This window comes from Rhizophagus irregularis, chromosome 12, assembly GCF_026210795.1.
Source record: "Rhizophagus irregularis chromosome 12, complete sequence".
Taxonomy (NCBI): Eukaryota; Fungi; Glomeromycota; class Glomeromycetes; order Glomerales; family Glomeraceae; genus Rhizophagus; species Rhizophagus irregularis.
This window is the reverse complement of record NC_089440.1, coordinates 3525690-3549370: the sequence shown is the minus strand read 5'-3', so window position 1 is coordinate 3549370 and position 23681 is coordinate 3525690. Positions and strand designations below refer to the sequence as shown.

General features: G+C 26.5%; 5 protein-coding genes across 5 annotated transcripts; 2 read left to right on the top strand and 3 right to left on the bottom strand.

Moving 5' to 3' along the window:
• Positions 1-7569: 7569 nt before the first annotated feature.
• On the top strand, positions 7570-9920 carry OCT59_004304 (uncharacterized protein). The gene is made up of 6 exons (XM_025325291.2): positions 7570-7742; positions 7814-8544; positions 8627-8797; positions 8879-8962; positions 9039-9182; positions 9262-9920. Exons 1-6 carry the CDS (start codon positions 7684-7686, stop codon positions 9330-9332), a joined length of 1260 nt encoding a protein of 419 aa, XP_025181971.2. The 5' UTR covers positions 7570-7683; the 3' UTR covers positions 9333-9920.
• OCT59_004303 (uncharacterized protein) lies at positions 9480-10666 on the bottom strand. Its single transcript, XM_066148191.1, has 4 exons — positions 10355-10666; positions 10183-10250; positions 9905-10014; positions 9480-9812 (listed from the first exon to the last, which is right to left on the bottom strand). Exons 1-4 carry the CDS (start codon positions 10605-10607, stop codon positions 9593-9595), a joined length of 651 nt encoding a protein of 216 aa, XP_065996813.1. The 5' UTR covers positions 10608-10666; the 3' UTR covers positions 9480-9592.
• A 183-nt stretch (positions 10667-10849) lies between these two features.
• OCT59_004302 (uncharacterized protein) lies at positions 10850-18999 on the bottom strand (the record flags this gene model as incomplete). The annotated part of the gene is made up of 24 exons (XM_025315894.2): positions 10850-11265; positions 11344-11518; positions 11596-11826; positions 11925-12072; positions 12143-12372; positions 12440-12653; positions 12727-12831; positions 12911-13062; positions 13137-13346; positions 13425-13500; positions 13568-13729; positions 13793-13975; positions 14045-14164; positions 14249-14346; positions 14418-14568; positions 14651-14885; positions 14971-15086; positions 15183-15289; positions 15377-15449; positions 15533-15634; positions 15713-15796; positions 15887-15911; positions 16192-16197; positions 16514-18999. The coding sequence occupies 24 exons, from the start codon at positions 18997-18999 to the stop codon at positions 11022-11024; spliced, it is 5733 nt and encodes a 1910-aa protein (XP_025181969.2). The 3' UTR covers positions 10850-11021.
• Positions 19000-19088: 89 nt separating this feature from the next.
• OCT59_004301 (uncharacterized protein) lies at positions 19089-21818 on the top strand (the record flags this gene model as incomplete). Its single annotated transcript, XM_025325290.2, has 11 exons — positions 19089-19117; positions 19217-19277; positions 19353-19384; positions 19475-19701; positions 19764-19984; positions 20096-20283; positions 20360-20499; positions 20568-20722; positions 20805-20921; positions 21020-21184; positions 21263-21818. 11 exons carry the CDS (start codon positions 19089-19091, stop codon positions 21524-21526), a joined length of 1599 nt encoding a protein of 532 aa, XP_025181967.2. The 3' UTR covers positions 21527-21818.
• Positions 21667-23612, bottom strand: OCT59_004300 (uncharacterized protein; the record flags this gene model as incomplete). Its single annotated transcript, XM_025315892.2, has 10 exons — positions 21667-21965; positions 22045-22107; positions 22179-22270; positions 22340-22463; positions 22529-22602; positions 22710-22799; positions 22875-23047; positions 23124-23224; positions 23296-23400; positions 23471-23612. The coding sequence occupies 10 exons, from the start codon at positions 23610-23612 to the stop codon at positions 21931-21933; spliced, it is 999 nt and encodes a 332-aa protein (XP_025181966.2). The 3' UTR covers positions 21667-21930.
• Positions 23613-23681: the final 69 nt, after the last annotated feature.

Genomic DNA, 23681 nt, shown 5'->3' with positions numbered 1-23681 from the left:
AAAAGAATATCTTATTATTCATTTTACAACTATTTTACATCATAATTATTTTTTATTTGCATGTATTTTTTACAAAGAAAAAACAATAAATTAAAGCTAAAAATTATGAAAAAATATATCTTATCTATGTATATAAAATATTAAGTTTTTTCTTTTACTTACCACTTAAAAATAACTGCTATATTTGCTTATAAACTTTTTTGTCATATTTAATAAAAGTGAATAGAAAAATAATGGAAAAGTGATGGGCAGTGATGGGGAAAAAGAAGTGGTTATTACCGTTATTTTTGAATATTGATTAAAAAAATTTTTTTTATTTTTTATTAAATCTGAGTTACGTAAATATGTAACACATATTTAATTTAGATTTGTGTAATGTTAATCTTACTAAAATATTAAATTTTTATAAAAATCTTAATTTAGACTAATTCCAAAAATCGGCACATATGTAATTATATTATTAATTAGTATTAAATTAAAATAATAATTATTAATTACAATTAATTAAAATTTATTATATAATAATTTTTTTGTTTAAAAATTTTTTTTAATAATTTTATAATCTATTTTTTTAAAAAATTTTTCAGTATTTTAATATATATTTATATATAATAAAACCTGGTTTAAAATAATATAATAATTACCTAAAAAGATTTACAAAAGTCTTAATAAACTTTTTGTTAACTCAAAAATATTTTGTATCTTTAATAAGATTTTAGATATCTATTATATAAATTATAATAGAATTTTAATTAAAATTGCTTTTTTTATTAAACTCAAAAAATCATTTTTTTGATATTTAGTAATTCAATTTTGAAAATTGTAAAGATTAATAAAAGTTACAAAATAAAAAGATAAAAAAAAGTTTATTAAAATTAAATCATTAAATGCTAAGATATATGCAAAAAACAATTTTTTAAATTATTAAAAAATGCTAAAGTATAATTTAAAAAAAAGGATATCTTTTCATAAATTATTTTAATTAATTTTTTTTCCAAAATGAAAAATTCAGTTTCTATATAGATAATTCTATTAAAACTTAATTAAACATCCTAGGATTTTACTTATTTATAATAAAGGTTACCATAAAAAATTGGCCTTTTACTAATGATTTTTATTTTACTTTTTTCTTAAATTTTATTGGTCAATTAGTTAAAAAGAAAAAAAAATCATAACAATATAACATAAAATTTCCTTTATAATAAAATTTGCAAAGAATTTCATATATGATTTTATCTTAAGTCTAGGGTAATTATTTTATAAATAAGTGAAGTTTTCTTATTCTCTTTAAAGATAAAAAAAACCTTTCTTTCATTCTTTTTTTATTTATTAAAATAATGTTTTAAAAATTATTAATAAAAATATAAAATTTTTAAAAGTTTAAATTATTTAAGTAATAGACTTTTTATTTTTATTAATTATTCAAAATTATGTATAATAATAATACTTGAAATCTTAACATAAATTCTAAAAAAAAAGAATATATATTCAAAATTTATAGTTTTGATTTTAATACAAGTAATACAATTACATTTTTTTACAAAAAATATTTAAATAAATTTTTTTAAAAAATTTAAATTATATTATTTCACTATTTAGTAATTGTAAATAGATAAATTATAAATTATTAGATTTATTATAATTAGAATTAATAGATAAAATCTTTAAAATAAAAAGTGTAATAAATAACTTTTTTATTTATTAGTAATAAAAATATAGAAATATTACTATTAGATACATCTTATTATAATAAATCCAATAAAAATTAGCAAATAAAATTTTACCTACTTTTTTAAAAATAAAATTATTTATTATAAATTTAATAAAATGTATTTAATAATGGTATTTTTATATTTTTAGTATTACCGTAAAGTCCCGATTATAAGCACCTCCCGAATATAAGCATCCCCAGATTTTTATATTACCCGAAAGTAGTTATTCTGACCAACACTATGATAATTTTGGCCAATACTACAATATACCAAATATATAAATTTACCCAAATATAAGCACCCCTATAACAAAAAAAGGTTGCTTATATTCGGGACTTTACGGTAATATTAAATAAAAAATTATTTATAATTTTCATTTTAAAAATTTTTATAAATATTTTACTATTTATTAATTCTAAAATCATAAATTCAATTTAATAACAAAAAATATTGTGAAATATTTAACATTTTTTTTAATATTTTAATAAAAAATATTATAAAAATATTTTTTCATAATATTATATTAAAAATCATTTTACTAGTAAAAATAAGATTAACTATATATAAAACATATTTTATTAATATTAAAATCTTAAGAATATAATTTAACAATATTCAATAATTATATATTAGATTCTAGAACCATAGTTTTGATAGTATAATTTTTTTATAATCTATAAACTTTTAAATTTATTATATTATTTATTATATTATATTTTATTATCCCTTAAACAGTAAGCAATTGCAAATAAATTTGCCTGCAATTTTACTGAAAATTCAATTTTCATTTAATTTTATGAAAAATAAAGTTATTTTAATAAAAAATTCTTTTCATAATAGTTTAAATTATATATTATACAGCAAATATTATGCATTTTTAATACAAAATTTAAAAATTTTTGTACTTTAACTTTGATAATTTCATTAATAATTAGTTGTAAACTTATAATTGGGATGTAAAACATTTCAACATATAGCAATTGCCTAAAACTATTGCCAAAATCCCAAACTATTAAACCATTACTAAATCTAGATTTAGGTTAAATTTTCAGTAAAATTAGGATTTTGGAAATGGCTTAGAATATTAGCAATGGATTTAGGTTTTAGATTTGGCAATTATATAAATTAAAAGCTGAACTATTTTCAGTATATGGTCAATAAGTTTCAGCAAATGAAGAGTTTTGGTATCCAACTATAGTTGCAGCTATATTAAAGTTTAATAAAATATGTAGAATTTATTATAAAAAACAATTTTATTATTATAGTTTTTAATATTTAAAGTAGAATTTGATTTTATATAGAATTTTAATAAAATTTCTTTTATATTTGCATTATATAAAACTTAAAAAAATATTTTTTTTTATCTCTATTTTGTTTATTATAATGTAAAATTTCCATAAAAAAATAAAAGGTCATATTAAAATATTTCTAATAGTGAAAAAATATTGTAAGAAAATTTATATAAAAAACTAAATGCTATACTTTGCAAATTAATTTTCATTTAATTTTAATGATTAGCTATATATTTTGACCATTCAAATTTATTGACAGAATGTAGGTCAATTTGACTGCAAAATTATTAGATAATCTAATTTATATTAACAAACTTTATATTTGAAATTCTAATTAATACAACTTTTTTTATTATAATAATATTTATTTATTTTAATTAAATAATCTCTTTTTTAGATAATTTTATGCAGATGCGTTACAATGTACTACCTTTTTTTGGAAATTATTAAATAGTAAATTTGCTGATTATAATGTAATTATAAGTGATCAACAAATTTATTATTTAAAAATTTCCAACAAAGAGAGATGGTTCAAATACAGATGCATTCAAATTTTAAACTTTTTAAATATATTTTTACATTAAAAAGAATATATTTTAATATTTTAATATTTTTTTTTTTAGAAATATATTTTTTTAAATAAATAGATATAGTTTTTTCTTTAATTATATTTTTCTTTATTTTATTATTTACCATATACATACCATTCAAATTATTTTGGACTGCTATAATTATAAGTAAAATTCCAAATTCAATTATAACATCCCAAATTATTTTGGCATTTTACATAGTAAATTATATATAAACTAAATGAATTACGACATCTCAAATTATAATTATGACATTCCAAAATAATTTGGGTTATTGGGTAGCATATATAATTTACTATATTTGCCTGAAAATAAGCAACAAGTTTTTTACATATAATAACAACCAAGTTTTAATAATATGGGCCAAAATTTGTTATAATGTGAGTTATGTTACTTATTTTCAGTAATTGCTTATTTTTGGATAAATACAGTATTATTTTATTTTTTTTATTTTGTATTATTTTTTATATTTTGTTTTTAATATTTTTTTTTTAGATTTTTAAATTGCAATTAAAGATATTTTTTTTTCTTTTTTTTTATTTTTGTTTTTTATATTTATTTTTTACTAATTTTATTTTATGAATTTTTTTTAGAAAATTTCTTAATTTACACGGGATATTCATACACATATCACATAATTTTATTAAAAAGTTATGTAAAAAAATTTCTTAATAAATATAATTTTAAAAGAAACATGCAGTATGTGTATTTTTGTCTGTTTTCATAAGTTTATTTAAAATTTACTAAAGTTGATTTCAATGCCAATTTTGATTATTTAACAAATTCTTTTTTTTTCCCTGTTTTCGTTAAATTTAATTCTGCCCAAAATTAAATGATCAGCATAGAAAATTTACTTTTTTGGAAACTCGTGTTTGAACACTTTATGTACAAATAGAAATTGCCTTTTTTTTATATTTATTTATTTACTTTTTATTTTTTAAAATATCTATTTGTTTTTTGGATTTTTGATTTTAATTTTTATTATAAATTTTTATAGGTTTTTTGGTTTTTTTATTTTTGTTTGATTTTTATTTTTTTTCTTATTATTTATTATTTATTTTTTTATTTATTATTATTTTTTTTTTATTTCTATTTTTTTTTATTTTATATTTTTTTTATTTCTTTTATCTTTTTTCTTATTTTTTTCTATTTTTTATTTCTTTTCTATTCCTTTTTTTTTGTTTTTTTGTCTTTTTTTATTTTTTTTTATTTCTTTATTTATACTTTTTATTTCTTTTATGTTCTTTATTTATCTTTATTTATTTTCTTTTTTTTTATTTTTTTTATTTCTTTTTACTTTATTTTATTTTAATTCATTTTTTTATTAGTTTTTTATTATATAAAATACCATAATGTAATAAGTTTTATAGTTTTTAAGTATAGAATATAGGATATATGTATACTAAGAATAATACATTTATATACTAATACTTGTCAAGCTGAATTAGTTATTCAACAATACATATATAAGGTATTTTAATACAGTGTATTGCAAAAAAAACTAGAATTAAAAAATCAGTCATAATACCATGATAATTTCATTAAATTATATATAAAATAGTTTATTTGAAAGATAAAAACCCATAAATTTTATCAATAATAAATTAATATAAAATTTATTTTGATAATTTTCTATAATTAAGCTTATATTTTTTATTTAAAAATTTTTATAACTATTTTAAGGCAAATTTATATTTATTTTGCATAAAATACTTAATATTATTAAAAAAATATTTCTATTTGCAATTTTTCCATTTATTTTGATAAAATTTAAAAAATTTCTAGTGATAAATTTTATGTTAAATTTTTTTTAAAAATTAACATTTGTAGTTAATTTTCTTAAAAAATAAAAATGTACTAGAGTCTTAAATGATGTCAAAATGTAGTCTTAATATTTAAGTTTATTTTGCATTTTAAATGATAAAAATTGGGTTTGTTTTAAGTAAATTACACACATTTTTGTAATTTGAACTATTTATTAGCATTTTTTACTATATATCAAAATTGTGATAATTTAAAGAATAAAACTTTTATTATTTTATCATAAATGCTTCTTTATTGCAAATTTTTTGATATTTATTTTTTGGCATTATTCTTAATATATAATATTTGAATATTTTAAATTAAATCTAATCTACCATTGTTTTAATTTGAAATAAATAATTATTGTTGATTTTTTCAAAAGATAATGAAGTATTTATAACTTCAAAAAAATGAAAAAGTATTAAATTGTAGCCTCAAATTTCAGGTTTATTATACAATTTACATAATGTAAATTGAATTTATTTTGGATATATAATATGCATTTTTATCATATGAATAGTTTTCTGATTTTTTTTACAATACACTGTATATGATGAATAGTTCATTGGTTAATTATGTTAGACTTTTTCATATTTATATATTTGTAATTGAAAATGTTAGCTTTAATTATTTTAACTAATTACAACTCTATTACTACATATATTTTAATGGATTGCAACTTGTATTATAACTTTATAGCTAACATCTTTATTTGTAGTTTTTATTACATGAGCTTGTATATTATATTTTAGCAAATGTACTGTAGAATTAAAAAAAAATAGTTTTTCATTATTTTTTTAGTTTATTTTATTATTACTAGTTTCTTTATTTATCAGTATATTGTACTATTATGATTCTTTTTATTGTTACTGTTAGATTAAACCACTTAATATGAAAATAAAATAAAATTATTTATATCTTATTAATTGTAAATCATAAATACAAATACTGTAATTCTGTAAATAAATAAAAAAATATTTTATTTATATTTGAAATAATGTTAAAATAAAAGATAATATTTGAAAAAAAAATAAGCAAAAAAATGGTTGAAAAAGTTTTCTCATGATTTTACTAATTAACTTCATTTTCTTCACTAGATAAAGCAAAATTTTAATTTTTTAAAGTTTTATAAAAGTGTTCTTAAGAACCAGACAAATATGAACATGGTTATAATTGTTAAAAATAGTTACATTATATAAATTCAGTGTTACTTATAACTGAAATTTTCGATTTTGACAAAATTTAGGCCGGCATTATGAATTTGGTCGGAGTTAAGAAAATTTTGGCCAGAATTATGATTTGAAGATCGTTAATTTTAATCATTTGTACTAACTTTTGGCAATTTAAATTAACTAAACTAATTTTTAGACACTTTTGTTCATTTATATTATATAATGCTGTGTTAAAATTTGTAAAAATTTTATTTTTTAGATTTTAGTTTATTTAAGCTGAAAAAATTATATAGTAATAAATATATGAATTACATAATATGGTAAAAACACTTGAATTTTACGCATGGTGATCATTCATAAATTTTTAAATTTTACTTTAAATATAAATCTTAACTTATAATTATAAAATATATGAAATTAATTATATTGAAAATTTTTATAAATTTATATGATTTTTTTATATTATTTAAATATTTAGATATAATTTTTGCGTTAGCAGAAAATTATATAAAAAAATTTGTTAATATGAAACGGAACGGAACTTAATTTTAATATTTTTAAATATATGTGATAAATATTAATACCAAACACTAAATTTTTTAATATTTTATAGGGTTTGTTCCCAAAATTAATTAAAAGTTAATCTATATCGAGAATAGGCAACATATTGAAATATTTTTTTTTTTAGGACTTTGTTTTGAAATTTGTGGGGTTTTATTTGATTTAGATCCGTAGTAAATTAATACAAAACTCGTTGTAAAGTTGTACCGATTGCTTAGTTTATTTCTTAATGCATGTTGCACAGTGCGCTGCGCATTTGCATTGCATTATTGCATTTAAGTTAAATAAGTGGATTTTCATTGGCTGAACCAAGTTTGGCTGTTAGGGAATGTTTTGTATTACAAACAAAGGAAAATAAAATATTAATATTATGACGTCATTGATTTTTGAAGCATGTGAGTGGACAATGAAAAGATATTTGTTACAATTTTCCAAATTCAACAAAATTCACATCGGCTTCTTGGTCGAAACTCAACCAAAAGTTCACCAAAAAAAATAGGTTAACATCCCTCCCAAAGTAGACTTTCTTTAATTTCTACTACTTATTCGATTCATGATGGGCTCTGCTACCGCTTCTCCAGAGACAAGTCCAACAAGAGCTGACAAGGCGAGGTATTAGAACACACAAGTGTTTTTAGAGCTTGACTAAAATTTCCAGATGGCTAATTATTTATGTACGATAGAAAACCTGGAAGCGAGATTAATACTCCAAAAACAAAGCATAGTTCAACCGGTGAAGAGCAATCACTGGCTAGTGAGCATGCTGAGAACGCCAATAATGAAAAATTGGAGAACCAAGACACTGTCGTAAGAAAAGGACGTGGTAACTTCAAAGGACCTGGTAGTGAAAATCAGCCTGACCAACAACAACAAGCAACTCGTTCCCCGAGAGGTCGGGACTTCGATGCAACAAGTTTGAGACAATACCCACCCAAAACTGGAGGAGACAAAACACCAAATAAGGGTCATAATAGAAAAAAGTCAAAATCAGATAGTAGGCAAAACAGCAACGGAGTTCAAGGTTCTGAAAGCGGAGGATCTAGTAGCGATAACAATGTCTCTGATGATGTCACCAAGGTTACTGCTTCCTTAGAAAATATCACTATTGGTGAGAATAAGAATGAATCAAATCCCACCTCTCAATCTACAACAAATGACTCAACATCATCAGCTTCTCAAGGACAACAGATTGTTGAGGAGTGGGAAAAGCATGCAGATAGCGAGGTGAAAATCAAAAGTCCTGTCAGTCCTGTCAGTCCCGTCAGTTCCGTCGCTAGTCCTGCGGACGGCAATCCAAATCCATTTGATTGGTCTAATAGACAGAAGGAAGGTCCAAAAAATGAAAATAGAGGGGGCTTTAAAAAGGGACATAAGAAGAGTAAGAGTAGTAAAATTGAATTCAATTTTGATCCAGGTAAAAAAAATTATTATAAATTGTTGTTACTATTACTCATTTAAATATATACGTTATAACTATAATTAATTTCTTCCCATAGATGCGTACGAAGGCTCAACTCGTATTTTAGATATCTTTGATTTTCCCGCATCTTTTAAGACTCACCATCTCCACGAGATTTTTCAAGAATATGAGAACATGCGTGGAGGTTATCGCATCAAGTGGATGGATGATACTCGTGCTTTAATTATCTTTGAACATCCGGCTACGGGTAAATCAAATAACTTTTAATTATATCACTTGAGTAATTTATTTATTTATTGTTATTTTTTTTTTCTTTTTTTCTCTTTAGCACGGAAAGCGTATTTAGATAATGTTACCAATCAAACAGCACAAATTAAACCATATGATGGTCCCACAGATTTTCTTCAAAAAAGTTGGTTATTTATGTCATTATTAGCTTGATATTTAAATGCCTTTCATTGATTGTATCATTTCTTTAAAAAAATAAGATCCAAATAACGCACAACCTCGTGCACGTCCTGCTACCACTGATATGGTTGCTAAACGCCTCGTTCATGGAGCTCTAGGTGTACGTGTTGCTAGATCGCCTGAACAACGTCAAGCAGAAAATCAAATACTCCGGAATGCTAGGGGTAAGTAACCTTAAAAACTATAAATTTTTATATCGCATAATTCCTAAATTTACGGATATTTTATTTTTTTTTTGTAAAGATCAACGTGAACAAAAGCGTAATGAATATACTAAACGTTCTCAAGATTTGGATGCAGCCTTCAATGAATAACTTATATGACTGACTGCTTTTCAGTATTAATGTTCCATATATGTACTTTTACAAATATGTATTTCATAATTCAATTCCGTGTTTGAGAAGTTCCACTCGGTATTTCAAAATAAATGAGGGAGGGTATTTTGTTACACGGTGCAATCATTTATGTTTGTAATAACAGGATTTTTATTTCCATCGATAAATTTTACTTACCATCACCAAATTCTCATTTATTTAATATTATTTAAAGATACAGTAATGCATCATCACCTCCTTCATATATCCTTGTCTTTCCCTTTAACATTTCCCTTTTCTTTTTCTTTCTCTTCCCTTTCTTTTGCTCTCTGACTCTTCTTTGTATAATACATTTGACGATATCTTTCAAATCCTTCTTGAAATTTCCTTGGTACTTTTTTGTAAAAAACGATCTCACCACCACTTGCGTTGAAATGCATGTTAAATTGTCTTAATACGCGATTACATTGTGGTACAAATCTGTTGTAAATTTTTTGTAAATTTTTTGTAATATTAGATTACTGTTACAAGAAAAGGACATAAAATTGAAGAAAAAATTATAAAAAAAATACCTTGTAGCTACTCTAACTTTTTCCGCATAAATATTTTTCATAAAAAACATTAACAAAGTAGTAACAGCAATGAAGAGGAATAATTTACTGAAAAATTGAAAAGTTGGATTCTAAAATAGTAGTATTCGATATGGCCAAAAAAGTAAGGAATTTTCATTTTTTAGTAAACCAAAATATCTTCCTATTATACCGACTTTCATTGAATTAAACAAACACTATTTTCAATTATTTTCAAAAAAAAATAAACAAAATAAAAATACTAATAAAAAAAATCTTACTTTACTTTCGTAAAAAAAAACTGCGTATATTAAAATCGGAAGTAACAGACAATTAAGTCCTAAAAATGCTTAAAAATATTACAAGAGAATAAAATTTATTGATAAATTTTCGATATAAACATGTATGACATATATACCTTTATTTTTAAGGGAAAATAATAGAAACATTCACCTTCATATTTATAACTTCGTCTTTGTAATTGATGTAAATTTTGCTTGAGTCTCTCTTCGAATATCAGAAGATCCTTATATCTTTGATGATTATTGGGCGGTGTTGTGGAAGAATAATTGCTAAAACTTGTTGTGTCATTGAACGCAGGTGAAAGTGGAACTTTAGGATTATTCTCTGTAGGAAGTACAGGTGATTCGAAAGATGTAGAAGAAGATGGATTTATTTGAGCAAAGTTCCGTGATCTTGTATGCATTTCTTTATTTATAGTATAAGTTATGAAGTACCCGTTTAACGTTTTAAAAAGTCAGATATCAATAAACGAGTCACGTCCTTTTCATTATATTATTAAGTCTGACAAATAAAGTAATGGTCACACAACAAATTAAACAAATTGATTATTTTTCCGAACTTCCAGAACTTCCATCTTCCAATCGTGATCACGTTTCTTGAAGTTTTGGATAATCAAGAAGTCCTTTATTTTTCCTTATAATAGATTTACTAATAAAACACGAATAAATATTTATTTTTTTGTATAGAAAGAAAAAAGCATAAAAGCGAGTAATATATGTGATAATTAATACGATTTGCTTAATGAATAAGATATATTTAAACTATTTAATAATATGTTTACAAGTTTTTGCATGATAATTCTATTTAATTAATATCATTATTCTTCATCTTCCATTGGTGGTAAATCTGCGGGCTTTACAAGACCTGGGATTTTCAAAGCATTCTCCATTTCAGTTCTCTTTCGTTGTTCTGCTTCCGCTTCGCGTTCTTCAAGATATAAATCAGCATTGTCACCGGCAAATTCTTTTAGCTGGATTAGAAAATCACGCAAGTGTAGTTTAAATTTGGTATTGTCTTGATTGAGTTCAAAAAGCCCCATTACAAAGGATTGAACTTGGATACTGAATAAGAAGTTAAAATTAGTAATCTTAAAAATAATTTATCATTACTAACAGTTAATCAAAGTCTATTATTTAAACCTTTGTAAATGAGGAAAAGCATTGTGCAATATATTCATCACATATTCTCTCAAAAATCGTTGATTCGTCATGTTAGGATCTTGAACTTCAGCAGGGTTAAACAATGGAGATTGTACTGCACCGGTTTCCACAAGGTTGAACATTCGTTGAAGAACACTGCATTGCATTTTGAATCCTTTAATAAAAAAAAAATTGTTACTATGATAAACGAAATTAAATAATAAATAATACGTATATATAAGCTTATCATACCGCTCTTGTGATCTGTATCTGCCAAAACGAACAATACATCTGCCACTAGAGTAAGGAAATACTGCTGATAGAACATGTTAGCAGTAGCTGGATCTTGCATACTTATATTATTTATCAATTCTAAACAAATATTAAGACCCGTATCAGCGATATCTCGCATTGTGTGTTTAAATGCCCAAACAATGCTATCCATTATCAGTTTAAATTGTGCTGACGGCAAAGTTAAAAGCGCTAAAACAAAATATTTATCGGTTATTATCAAAGTATCAAAGTACAAAAACGATTAATAGAAAAAACAAATACTTTTTAAAGTATTTTAAGTAATATACCTGGAAAGCAATGCTGGTTGATAGCTCGAAGCAATTTAAAGAAGCCAACACGATGTTCAGGATATTCTGAAAAATCTTTGTTTATCATATTCAAAGTGCATTCAAATACAGCATTAAGAATTGCTGGAACTTCATTCGTGATTCCGGGCTAAAATTTTACAAGATATTTTAGCAATAGAAGATAGTCTACAATTTTATAAAATTGTAATAGCACTCACCCCTAACTTTGCTATAATAGTCGCCATTGAACTTAAAACTTCAGCATCTCTTGCCTGTTCGACATTATTATTGTAGTCGATAAGGACCGCTGACAACAACGGTGGCATTAAATGTGTTATGATTTGGCTTGTTTCTTCAGATTTAGTTATATAAACTTCCATCAATTTTAAGGTCTCTTTTTTTATTACTCTCAAGTTACGGACACGAGGTGTTTTTGTTGCAATGAGACCTGTATTTTAATAGTAAGATCAATAAACGTTCATCGATTAATGAGAAAAATATTAATTAATTTTTACCTTCATTTGCCACGGTGTCGGATATAATTTGACTAACCGCTTTATACAATTCCAATAACGTCACATAAATTCTAGCTATCTGCACAGAAAAACCACTTCCGACAGCACTACATGCTGCTACATTTGTTCTGAGGACATGTCCAAGAATTTTTGTATTTTCGGCAACATAAAGTGCATTTATATCTTTTGAAATATCTTCCAAAATACGATCCCACTAAAAAAGAAATCTTGTTAATTAATTGTTTATTATTTATTAAAATACGAACAGACGGTAGGTAATTATTTACTCCTTGATTTGGAAGTTCCATATAATTCATTACTAAACGTTCTTGAATAGTTTTATTTGTCTGTGCTGAAATCATATAACCCACGGCTTCATAAAAGGTTTGAACCTAACAATAAGTTTAAGAATTTTTATAACCTATTATTTGTTTATCCTTTTTTTTTTAAAAAAAAAAAAAAAAAAGTAACCTGCTGTGGAGACAAATCCTTTGTAATTGTCTCAATGCCACTTATAATCTCGTCTATGAAAGGAGTAGTTTCTCCTTGTTGCTGTGAAATAAATTGACGCCGGCATTTCTGAGCAATTTTAATAAAAGTATCACAAGCCATATCTTGAACACCTATATAATATATAAAAGTGTAACTATTGAAATCTATAAAGCTATTTTTCTCATTATACTACTAGTTCCAATACCTTCATGGGTTTCATGCATGAATTCAAAAAGTTTATTAACAACCGTTTTCAAAAACTTCCAATGAGCCTTGAGAAAACGGGGATATTGACCGACGATATACATGATATTCGAGGCAACTACAGCCTTGTTGTCTTTTCCGCGTTTCTGTTCACATAAACTTAGGAGTTCTTTAATTACTGTCACTAAAAACCTTTTTTCCGTGTCTTCATCTACAAATTTACGAAGTTAGACGAAACAGACAACGAAGAATATCGGGAAAAAATATTATTATGCAGCGATCATCATACTCATTGCACCGGAAATGGATCCAATTGCCCAACAAAGCTTGTTCAAATTGTTCCAAGACCATTCAGAACCATCGATCTGTCGAAAAGAATTGATAATTTAATTCAGGCTAATAATTAATTATTCGTAGGAAATCATTCATCACCTGTTTTGTTAACTTATTTGACATAATTATTTCTGAATCTTGAACATCTAAATGTGTTAAATATACTAGACACTCTCGCATGCTTTTGTATAATGTGATCGTGTCACAGTCTTTCATAAATTCACGAACAATTTCACCTTCATCGTTCTCAACCACCAGCACCTAAGCGACAATGTTAGTTCCATCTTTCTAAGAACAATATATTGCTTATACCATGTAGCTTACCTCTTCAGGTTTTACCATGCGATCGATCATAATAACTCTTAAATTTGTTAAGATATCACTATACATATGTTTTCTCAAAGGAATGTTCGCAAGCGTAGAAGGTGGAGAAGATACACCGGTAATAGAAAGAAGAGGCATCTCAAGGACGGGCAAATTTTGTATCTCTTCGTATAATTCGGCAACCTGTAATAGCATAAGTAAATAAATATCTAAACTACATTTTATATCCCGAAAATAATTTTTTTTTCTTACCAATTTAGTCCAATATTCCAGGCAAACTTTGAAAACTTCTCGTTCTTCAACCTGTGAGATCCTAAGGAGATAATAATGGGCTTTTAAAAGAGGTTGACTGTTCTGCTGAGACTCCATGATCTACAGAACAGTCCGGTATATTGAGCTATTGTGAATTTATTTCTCAACTTTCCAATAAAGAGACCCGGGTCTTGAGCTTTGTACCTTAAGATGAGTACTCAAAAAGCCTGTGAAGAACAGTGCCAAATTCTGAATAAATTCCTGTTCTTCGTTACTGCTATTCTTGTATATCGTGGCGAAATCTTTTAAAATTTTTAGATACAGAAATTAGCTAAATTCTATAAAAGTATTATATATCCAGAAAAATAAATACCTGCTGAAACCGGTACCATAGATTCGAGAGCTGCAACAACCATGTTAAACAAAGCTATGAATTTATCGTCGTATTCGTGGCTTACGTTTAATGCTCCTATCTCACTCAGACATTTCAACGTCACATTACGATATTCTGCAGATTCCATAAACTATATAATCATTAAAAGCTGGTTATTTTAATGAATATAGATTTGTGGAAGTAAGTTAATTGGAAATAATATACAAATTTACCCTATTCCGTAAGTTTTCTATAATATTTGTCTCAAAAATGTAACCTAAAGGAATCCAGTTTAAAAATTTTAATAGGGTTTCTAAAGTTGCTTTGATTAAACTTGGCTGATGCGCTTTTTCTAGTACTTCATTACAAAGCTCGAATATTTTGGAAAATTCATGACACATTTGTGTCTTTAAATTCTTTGTCTTGAGCTGTGTCATTTGTTCAGCAGAATAGTCAAAAATTTCCTCGCTTGATAGAAAATGAATAAGTTAAATAGTAAAATTATTACTTAAATTAAAAAATTTTAATCTATTTTCTCATAATAATTCCTAACCTTAACAACTTTAAGATAGCCATATTATTTTCACATATTGTTACGTTAGATCTACCAGTGCTGACAATTTCAGGAATAAATTGTGGCCAATTATGGGGCCATTCTTGTTTAAGAATCTGAATAATATGGATAAAATTAGTTAAGTAAATATTATTTATTATTTTTTTTAAAAAAAATATTTACTAAAAGTCTCGGGTTCATTTTTTAATTACCTGGACTAAAATCAAATTAAGTTTGTTTAAATACGTTTTTTCTTTTCGAAGTGATTGTTCATTGTCAGATGTAGCTACGATAATATTAACAATGAAACTTCGAATTCCTGTTAAATATATTTAATTTCGATGAGATTAATATGATAAGTTACAAATTAAATACATATTTAATAATTTGCCAAAATAATATATGCCTGCTTGTTGTTCTGGAGGGAGAATTTTCCATTTTTGTTGAATTAGCTTTTCAAGGATTTGAAGAGCGATAAACTAAGATTGATTTTAATAATCATTATGCATAAGATAAGATAAGGACAATCAAACCATTTAAGTAGAGAAGCAATAAAAAAAACCTTGGTATGAGTAAATTTAGATTTGTCTAATATTGCATCAACCTTCAACCAGGCATCTGGGTGATTTTGAAACTGAGTAAGCACTGTTTGTGCCTTTTTTTGCTATAAAAAAATAAAAAAAAACAAATATATAACTATAATGAATACGGATTGATAATCAATAGACGCATTAATAAAAACCTCTTCTCCAACACCAGTGTAAAACGTCCTGACAGTAGCGTCTAACTTATCAACGTCAAACTCTTGTGTGAAATCCAGAATGCTCTAGGTCCGAGTTAAATAGAAAAGAGCATAAGTCGCGGTAATTTGATATAATTTATTTGATAAGTTAATGATTACTCAAATATTCGTTACCTCCATACTGGTCTTATAACATAAACTATCAGAATAAGTCAAATTTAACAATTTATTCGAATGTTGAATAGTCAGATGTATTGAAAACGTTAGTATATTATTATTTATTTAAATTCACACAAAACAAAAAAAAAGCGCGCTCCAAGAAACAAGATAAATGACAAAGGTCAAAAGGTTTAAAGAAATAAACGTTTTATATGTTTATTTTTTTTCAAAAAAATTACTTATTATTACAAATAGTAATTGTAAAAATAAATTTAAAAAGATTTGCAACAAAAAGTAAACTTTAAAGGAGTCACACTAACCAAGATCTTGCAAAGAAGAAAAAAATTGAGAACTTTGAAATCTGTTTATTACACCTAAAAAATGGGGGAAAATGGAAAAATTGGATAGTCGATTTGTCAAAGTGATTTGTCAACGTGATCGTCTGTTAATTGATTTGTCAAATTTGATTTGTCATCCAGAATTCGATTCATAATCAGTTAATCACTGATTAGCAGTATATTAACTGCGACGAATAAAATTGTTACTCATCTTTATTAGATTCGGATTAATTTAAAAGTATAAAATATTTACATATAAAGTATATAAAGCGAATAAATGATTTTTCATTTATCTATATTTAACGGTTCATTATCATAACTACCATCATTACTGCCCCTGCCCCTGCCCCTACCCCTGCCCCTACCCCTACCCCTACCCCTACCACTACCACGTGCACTTGTAAAACCGCGACCAGCACGGCCACGGGAACCTCGACCTCCTCTTTTACTCACACGAGAGCCACGAGAGCCACGAGAACCGCGAGTTCCTTGTATATCATTTTCGCCATCATCACGTGAACTACGCCCACGAGTTACTGATCCGGAACCGCGACCTCTTCTACTATTACTATCAGCATCGATATTTCTGGGTTTGTTATTAGTACCACTACTTCTTGATAGCAGCATATCCATATTATCATCGCAGCCTCCAAAACATCCTCTTATGATCCTGTTGGTACGATATACAATAGTAAGATAATAAACAGGTTGAAGGGGGTTCCTCGAGCATATTGAACATACTTCATTGTTAACTGTAATGCTCTTTATTGAGTTGGGACTATTGAAAAAGAAACCATCATAATTGCAATTCGGATAATTAATACATGATATGATCCAATTATTTTGTATCTTCTTCAAATACATAGGCCATGAGTCACGGCACCATCTAACTAATTTTGGATTTTCAACATTAATTATATCGTTAAAAACTCTATGAACATCATCTGTTCCAGAAGTAAAATATTTCGCAAACCCTCCAATCAGAAGCTGCAAATTATTATGGGTTACTAAGAACATATCACGATATTTGTTAACATTTTCAGTCAAAACATCATTTTTCTCTCGCGTTCCTTCACATATTTCCTTTAGGTTTTGCTCCATTTTTGCTCTTAAAAGGGGTTTAGTCAAAGATTCATTAAAACCAATAGAATCATATCCCTCAACAATAGCGAGTCCCAAATTAGATGGGATTAAATAGGTTTTGTTTCCTTGATCTTGTTTCTCAACGTATTCACGATCAATTATTTTTTTGATGTGTTCATGAATTGTTGCGTCGGTACCAATACCATTTTTGTCCATAGTGTTAATAAGTTCTGCTTCGGTTAAATATTCCGGTGGCGTTGTTTCACCTTCTTCCATCGTACATTCTTTTGGTGTAAACGTTTCATTAAGAATAAAATTTGGAAGGTTTTTATCACTCCAACGATCATATGGATATACATCCAAATAATTGTTTTCTGTAATAACAAGTCCTTTAGCAGTAAAATATTCTTCCTTGATTTTGATCTTAACAGTAGTTTCATTTCCTTTAGCATCATCCGAACAACAAGCTAAAAACCTTCGAACAACAAATTCATATACAGTCTTTTCTTTGCCGGTTAATCCTGTTGCATACTGGACCGGATGTATTGGAGGATGAGCTTGATCATTATGTTTACCTTTCCTTGTAGTTATCCTTTTGTCAAGCAAGCTTGACGCGAAATCTCCCCATCTTGGATCCTGTGATTGTGCTTGTATCAAATCTTTAAAGTTAAATTGATGATCAAATTGATCAGTTTCCGTTCTCGGATAACTTATAAAACCTTTATTATATAAATCTTCCGCAATTTTCATGATTTCGGCAGATGAAATATGTAAGAACCGGCATCCTGCTTTCTGTAATTCAACTGTAGTTAACGGAAATGGCTTATATTTTCTCGTCTCTTTAGTAACAACTTCTACTACAGTTGCTATTACTGGCTGGTCCATCATCAAATCACAATATATTGCATTGCAACAATTTACGTTAAATAATACACCCTTATCCCAATTAAAATTAACTATTGTGTCATCTCGATCTACTACAACATGTATTTTCCAGAATTTTTCTTTAACAAAATTTTCGACAGCTTTGTACCTCTCAACAACAAAACCTAGTGTTGGAAATTGACATGAGCCATAGCTCAATATTCCATTTCCTAGTTCTGGAAAAATTTGCCTTAAACCTAATGTTTGGTATCTAGTGAATGCGTATCCGATACGCAAATCTAATTCCATTCTAGTGTTGACTGCTTCGGCTTGATTCATATCAAGTTGCACAGGTGATTCCCATGCTTGCTTAATTTGTGGTGGTATAATTGCTGAAAATCTTGCACGTGATACAACTATGTCAGAATTGGCCATACGACAAATGTCTACAATGTCCGAACCAATTTTTTCGCCCTCTCGATCACAGTCGGTCCATATCATCAAATGGCTTACGGAATGCGCTATGTTAAAGATGTTTTCTCTTATACACTCCGCGTTCTCATCAATAGTTTTTTTAATAATAGGCGCATCGAATAAAACAGTTGGCGAACAACTTTCCCATTTGGCATATTGGCTAGGAAAATCGAGTGCGTTGATATGTCCGCAAACTGAAGTTATTATTACTTGGACTTCTTTACTATTCAACTGACACTTGAATTCATAATTCTTTATATAATTTATTCTAGAATTTCTCATTACAAAACGATTCCCGGACAAAATTTTAGCTATTTCTTTTGCTACTGAAGGTTTTTCGGCAACACAAAGCACTTTTTCGCTTTCCATACGAATATATTATTGTATTACTGTTAAAAACGCGTAAACTTTTAAAAGCTGTGTAATTATAATTTAAACAGTTAACCTTAAATAATCAAATGAATTATTGCCAAGTTAGGAGTTTGTAGTAGTGTCACTTTTCACGTGATAGATTTCAATTTTAGAAATGATCGACATAACGTGTTACATCGTGCAAAAATTTGAGTGACTGCGGTCTATATAACAGTTTACCTAACCAGTTTATCCTCTATTTAATTTTTTTCCGATTCACGATAAATTTACTTCAGGTAATGAGAAATAATTTTCGCGTATTTACATGTTTATAATAAAATTTCTGACAAGTATGTCTTTGATAATAATAGATTGCCAAAGACATGGAAAACGATCCTGATTTGTAGGTTAATTTCTAATATTACCCATAATACAATTCCTTTGTTTGTTATAAATAGTAAAAATATTAAAAAAATATTTACTTTATGAATAGAAAAATTCCGACAATTGAAATTTCGGAGTCACCAGGACCGACGGGCAACGATGTGGAAAAAAGAAGAGAATGGAAGAAATTGAATAAATCAAGATTAAGGCGATCGAAAAGCATGGGAGGACCATGTACTGATGATTCGGCGAGTGAAGGCTGCTCTACTGATGATTACCGACTCGTTTCTCCGAAAATATTGAGAAAGACTAACGTGAAAAAAGAAAGCTTTGATGGTTGGTTTAATTTATTGTTACATCCTTAAATGATATTTGACTTAAATTTTTTCATATTTTAGATTTTGTAAAGAGGCGGCGTAATTTATTAGAAAGACAGCGTTCCACAATTTCATTGTATACTTCACCTATCCTTGTGATGACTTATTTCTCGGCATATGTAATTTATCAAGTCAAAACAGCCGTGGAATATGCACAATCAAGAAAATGGATCATAACATCTATACCTATATTAGGAATTTTGATTCAATTTGCATTGTTAGTTGAGGGAGCACATCAAGATGTAATTAAATCATATTATATTATATTATAAACTTTTATAACATTTATTGTTAATTAGGAATTATTTTAATTGATCGATCTAGTATTATATGGTTTTTAATTATAATTTTAGGTGATATATCGAGTTCAATCTTATGTCGTTTGGTATTTTTATTGGATTGGTTTGGGAATCGCTTCATCAGTAGGTCTGGGTACAGGTCTACATACATTTGTATTATTCTTAGGTCCTCATATTGCGGAAGTGACTTGGGCAGCTTATAAATGTGGAAATTTGGATTTTGAAACGTTTGGTCCTCATAGGTAACACGGTTTCTTTTGATAAGGTTATTTATATTATAAGTAAAATTGACTCATTCTATAATATATTAATTTAAAGATTTCGATGCCAGCCTTCTGTATCAACGTCAGTTGCAGTATCGTTATTGAGTATATTTAAAAAAGTTCAATGGGAGTCTTTCTTTTGGGGGTTTGGTACGGCACTTGGTGAATTGCCTCCGTACTTTGTTGCTAGAGCAGGTTAGAAACAAAATTTAATATAATGTATAAAAGAATATTTAAATAACAATGTTTATATATTACCATAGCCGCTTTATCAGGTAGTCGTAGTGAAGAATTAGAACAGATAGATACTTTAATGGCTCAAAACCCAGATAGTATATCACATAAAGAAAAGGTGTTCATATGGGTTCACCGGCTTATGCAAAGATTAGGATTTTTTGGAATATTTCTATTTGCTTCGGTGAGTATTATAGTTTATTTAATAAATTGTAAAGTATGTACAATGACTTTTAATTATTATAATTTATTTTCTTAAATATTAGATTCCAAATCCTTTATTCGATCTTGCAGGTATAATTTGTGGACAGTTTTTAGTACCATTTTCAACATTTTTTGGGGCAACATTTTTAGGCAAAGCAGTAGTAAAATCCTCTATTCAGGTATTTAACGATATTCTTTACACATATTTTTTTTATTAAACACGTTATCTTATTTTATCATGTCTGATGATAAAAAAAAATCATACATATCTTTTCAGACTCTTTTTGTAATTCTATTATTCTCCCAAGATATGATTAGCACTATTTTGGATATTACACATCATTATTTACCATATGTACATGACAAACTCCAAAACGTTGTACAGCGGCAAACTAAAATGTTAAGACGTGAAAAGGGTGAAGATGCTCCTGAAATTAGTCCAGTACGTCAAACTAGTGATTTTAATCAAGATTTTATATACAATTTATATACTTGATATTTATTAAGCTTTATTTTTTAGGGTAGCCCTAGTTATATATCTATCGCATGGAATTGCCTTTTTAATATTATGTTGGCTTATTTTGCATTGTCAGTAATTGAAACATTGGCTATTTCACATCTTAAGAGAGTTCATGACAAAGAAATCGAAGATTTGGAAAGAAAGGCAAAGGAAAAAGCTGAAGCAGAAGGAGATGGTATTGAAGAATCTCCAATGTCAAGAAGTGTTATTGAAGGGGATCTTAAACGGGAAATAGATTTAGGTAGAGGTTATTCAAGTAGTTAATAAGAAGTACTTAATAAACGAATATTACTATATTATGCTGTATGGTGTCTTGAATTGAATAGAAATATTATCTGGCTGGAAATATAGACTTATATAGTGTTATTTCTTGTTAATTTTTTAATTTTATCTAAAATCATATACATCAAGGTTATGAATGATGTAAATATTAATGCAACTTAGTTTTATTACATAATCATTTTGTTTAATTAATTAGCATATAGAAAAGGAAAACGTGTTGAATGTTTTTAAGAATATAATAAAACTTAAATTGTTAATAGTACAGTTTATTTATATACGTATCTTACCAAAAATTTTCCACTTTCTATAGTTTCTAAAACGATTTTTTCTTTAAACATTTAGAAATGTAATAATCCATAATAAGAGATTGTTTATTTAACTAACGATTAAAAATAAGAATCACTTTCATATGAAGTTTCTTCTAAATAATAAGAAAGAAAGTTAATAACTAAATATGCGTGAAACTATATTATTGGAAATAATTAATAAAAAAAACAAGCCTTGTATATTCCAAATTTCATCTTCGTCTTCATCAGGATAATCATGAGTATAATAATCCTCAGCTGAAAACCATTTTTTTTTAACTTATCGTAAGATAATAAGAATTAAGGAATAATTAAATGTAAGTACAAACCATTAGAATCTTCTTCATCGGAGTAAACGAAATCATCTTTATCATCTGATTCATTAACAAATATTTCGTTTTCATCATCATTAATCCAAGTTCTACAATAAAGCTTCAATATGAACAAATCGTGATTAAAAAATAGAAATTAATTTAAAAATTTAACATACAATGAAGCGATGTTATTAAAATTAATTTGATCATCTAAATCCATAGCATCGTCTCGATAATATACATCATAAACATAACCATCATCCAAATCGGTTTTATCTTCTTTATCTATTTGTTCTTGAACTAAAAGATCATGATAATTAGAAAATAGTAACAATATAATATTTCATATGGGAAAATATACATACGTGAAAGGTATTGTCGCACCATTGGAATAAAATTGCACATGATTTCAGAATCAATATCATCTTCTTCAACAAATCTAATTAAAAATGACCTGAGTTAATTCATCTTTCCGAAAAAAGAGACAAATATAAAAATCATGAATAATTCATAAGAATAAACATAAAACTCTTATAACTGACTAACTTTGGTTCCATAGGTGCTTCACTTTCCTTGACTGCATCGTACATTTTAAATAATTCTGTAAAAGTCTCATCTTCATCTTCCACATCATCACTAGAACCGATAATTAATATAATAAGTCAAACAAGAACCTTTTAGAAAATATACATAAAATAAAGTTTCTTTTACCTCGAGATATTAGTAAATGAGCCATTTTTTTGTCTATTCCTATCAATAACTTTATATCTTTCTTCTCGTCTATTTTCATTAGTTCGGGCAATTTTTTGCTCCCGAATTTGTTTAATATCAATTCCTTTACGTTTTAAGGTATCTTTACGATTCATAAGTTTCACTATACGATCCTAAGCATATCGAATGAGTTTTTTTAATATCACAAGTATAATAAATGAGTTAATTTATTAAAAAAAATCATCATACTTTCAATTGCTGTGTTTTATTCGAATCATTGAAGCTAATCTCATCAACCGTTTCCGCGAATCGAAATATAAACGGTACAGACTCTTTGGTTTCTCCTTTTTCTGCGTTCGAAAGAAAAGAATGCTTCAGTTACATTCACAAATAAAATATACCGAAAACAGTACTCTTTTACCTTTTATCTTCCGATTTTCTTTGACTTCTTCAATTTTCAGATTACTAGCTTTACGCCTAACTTTCTTTTTCTCAGGACTATGTCCATTTTCAAAGTGTTGGACAACTAAAAAGGGCGTTAATGAAATATTGAAAAAAATCGAAAGGAAAAGATTTACTTAGTATTATTAAAATACCAAGCGCGTCTAAAGGTTCCTCATTTCGCTTTCGTTTCAGGCGAATGATAGTTAACCCAGAAGGTGTTGTTGTAGTCTCTATAATTGGAGCTGATGCAGAAGCTTCTTTTTGAATATCCATACTTTTTACAACTTTTTTCATTGCCCTCTTTTATTTATATTAATATTCTGGTTACACCAATTTGACAAATATGAAAATGATTTTCGTCCA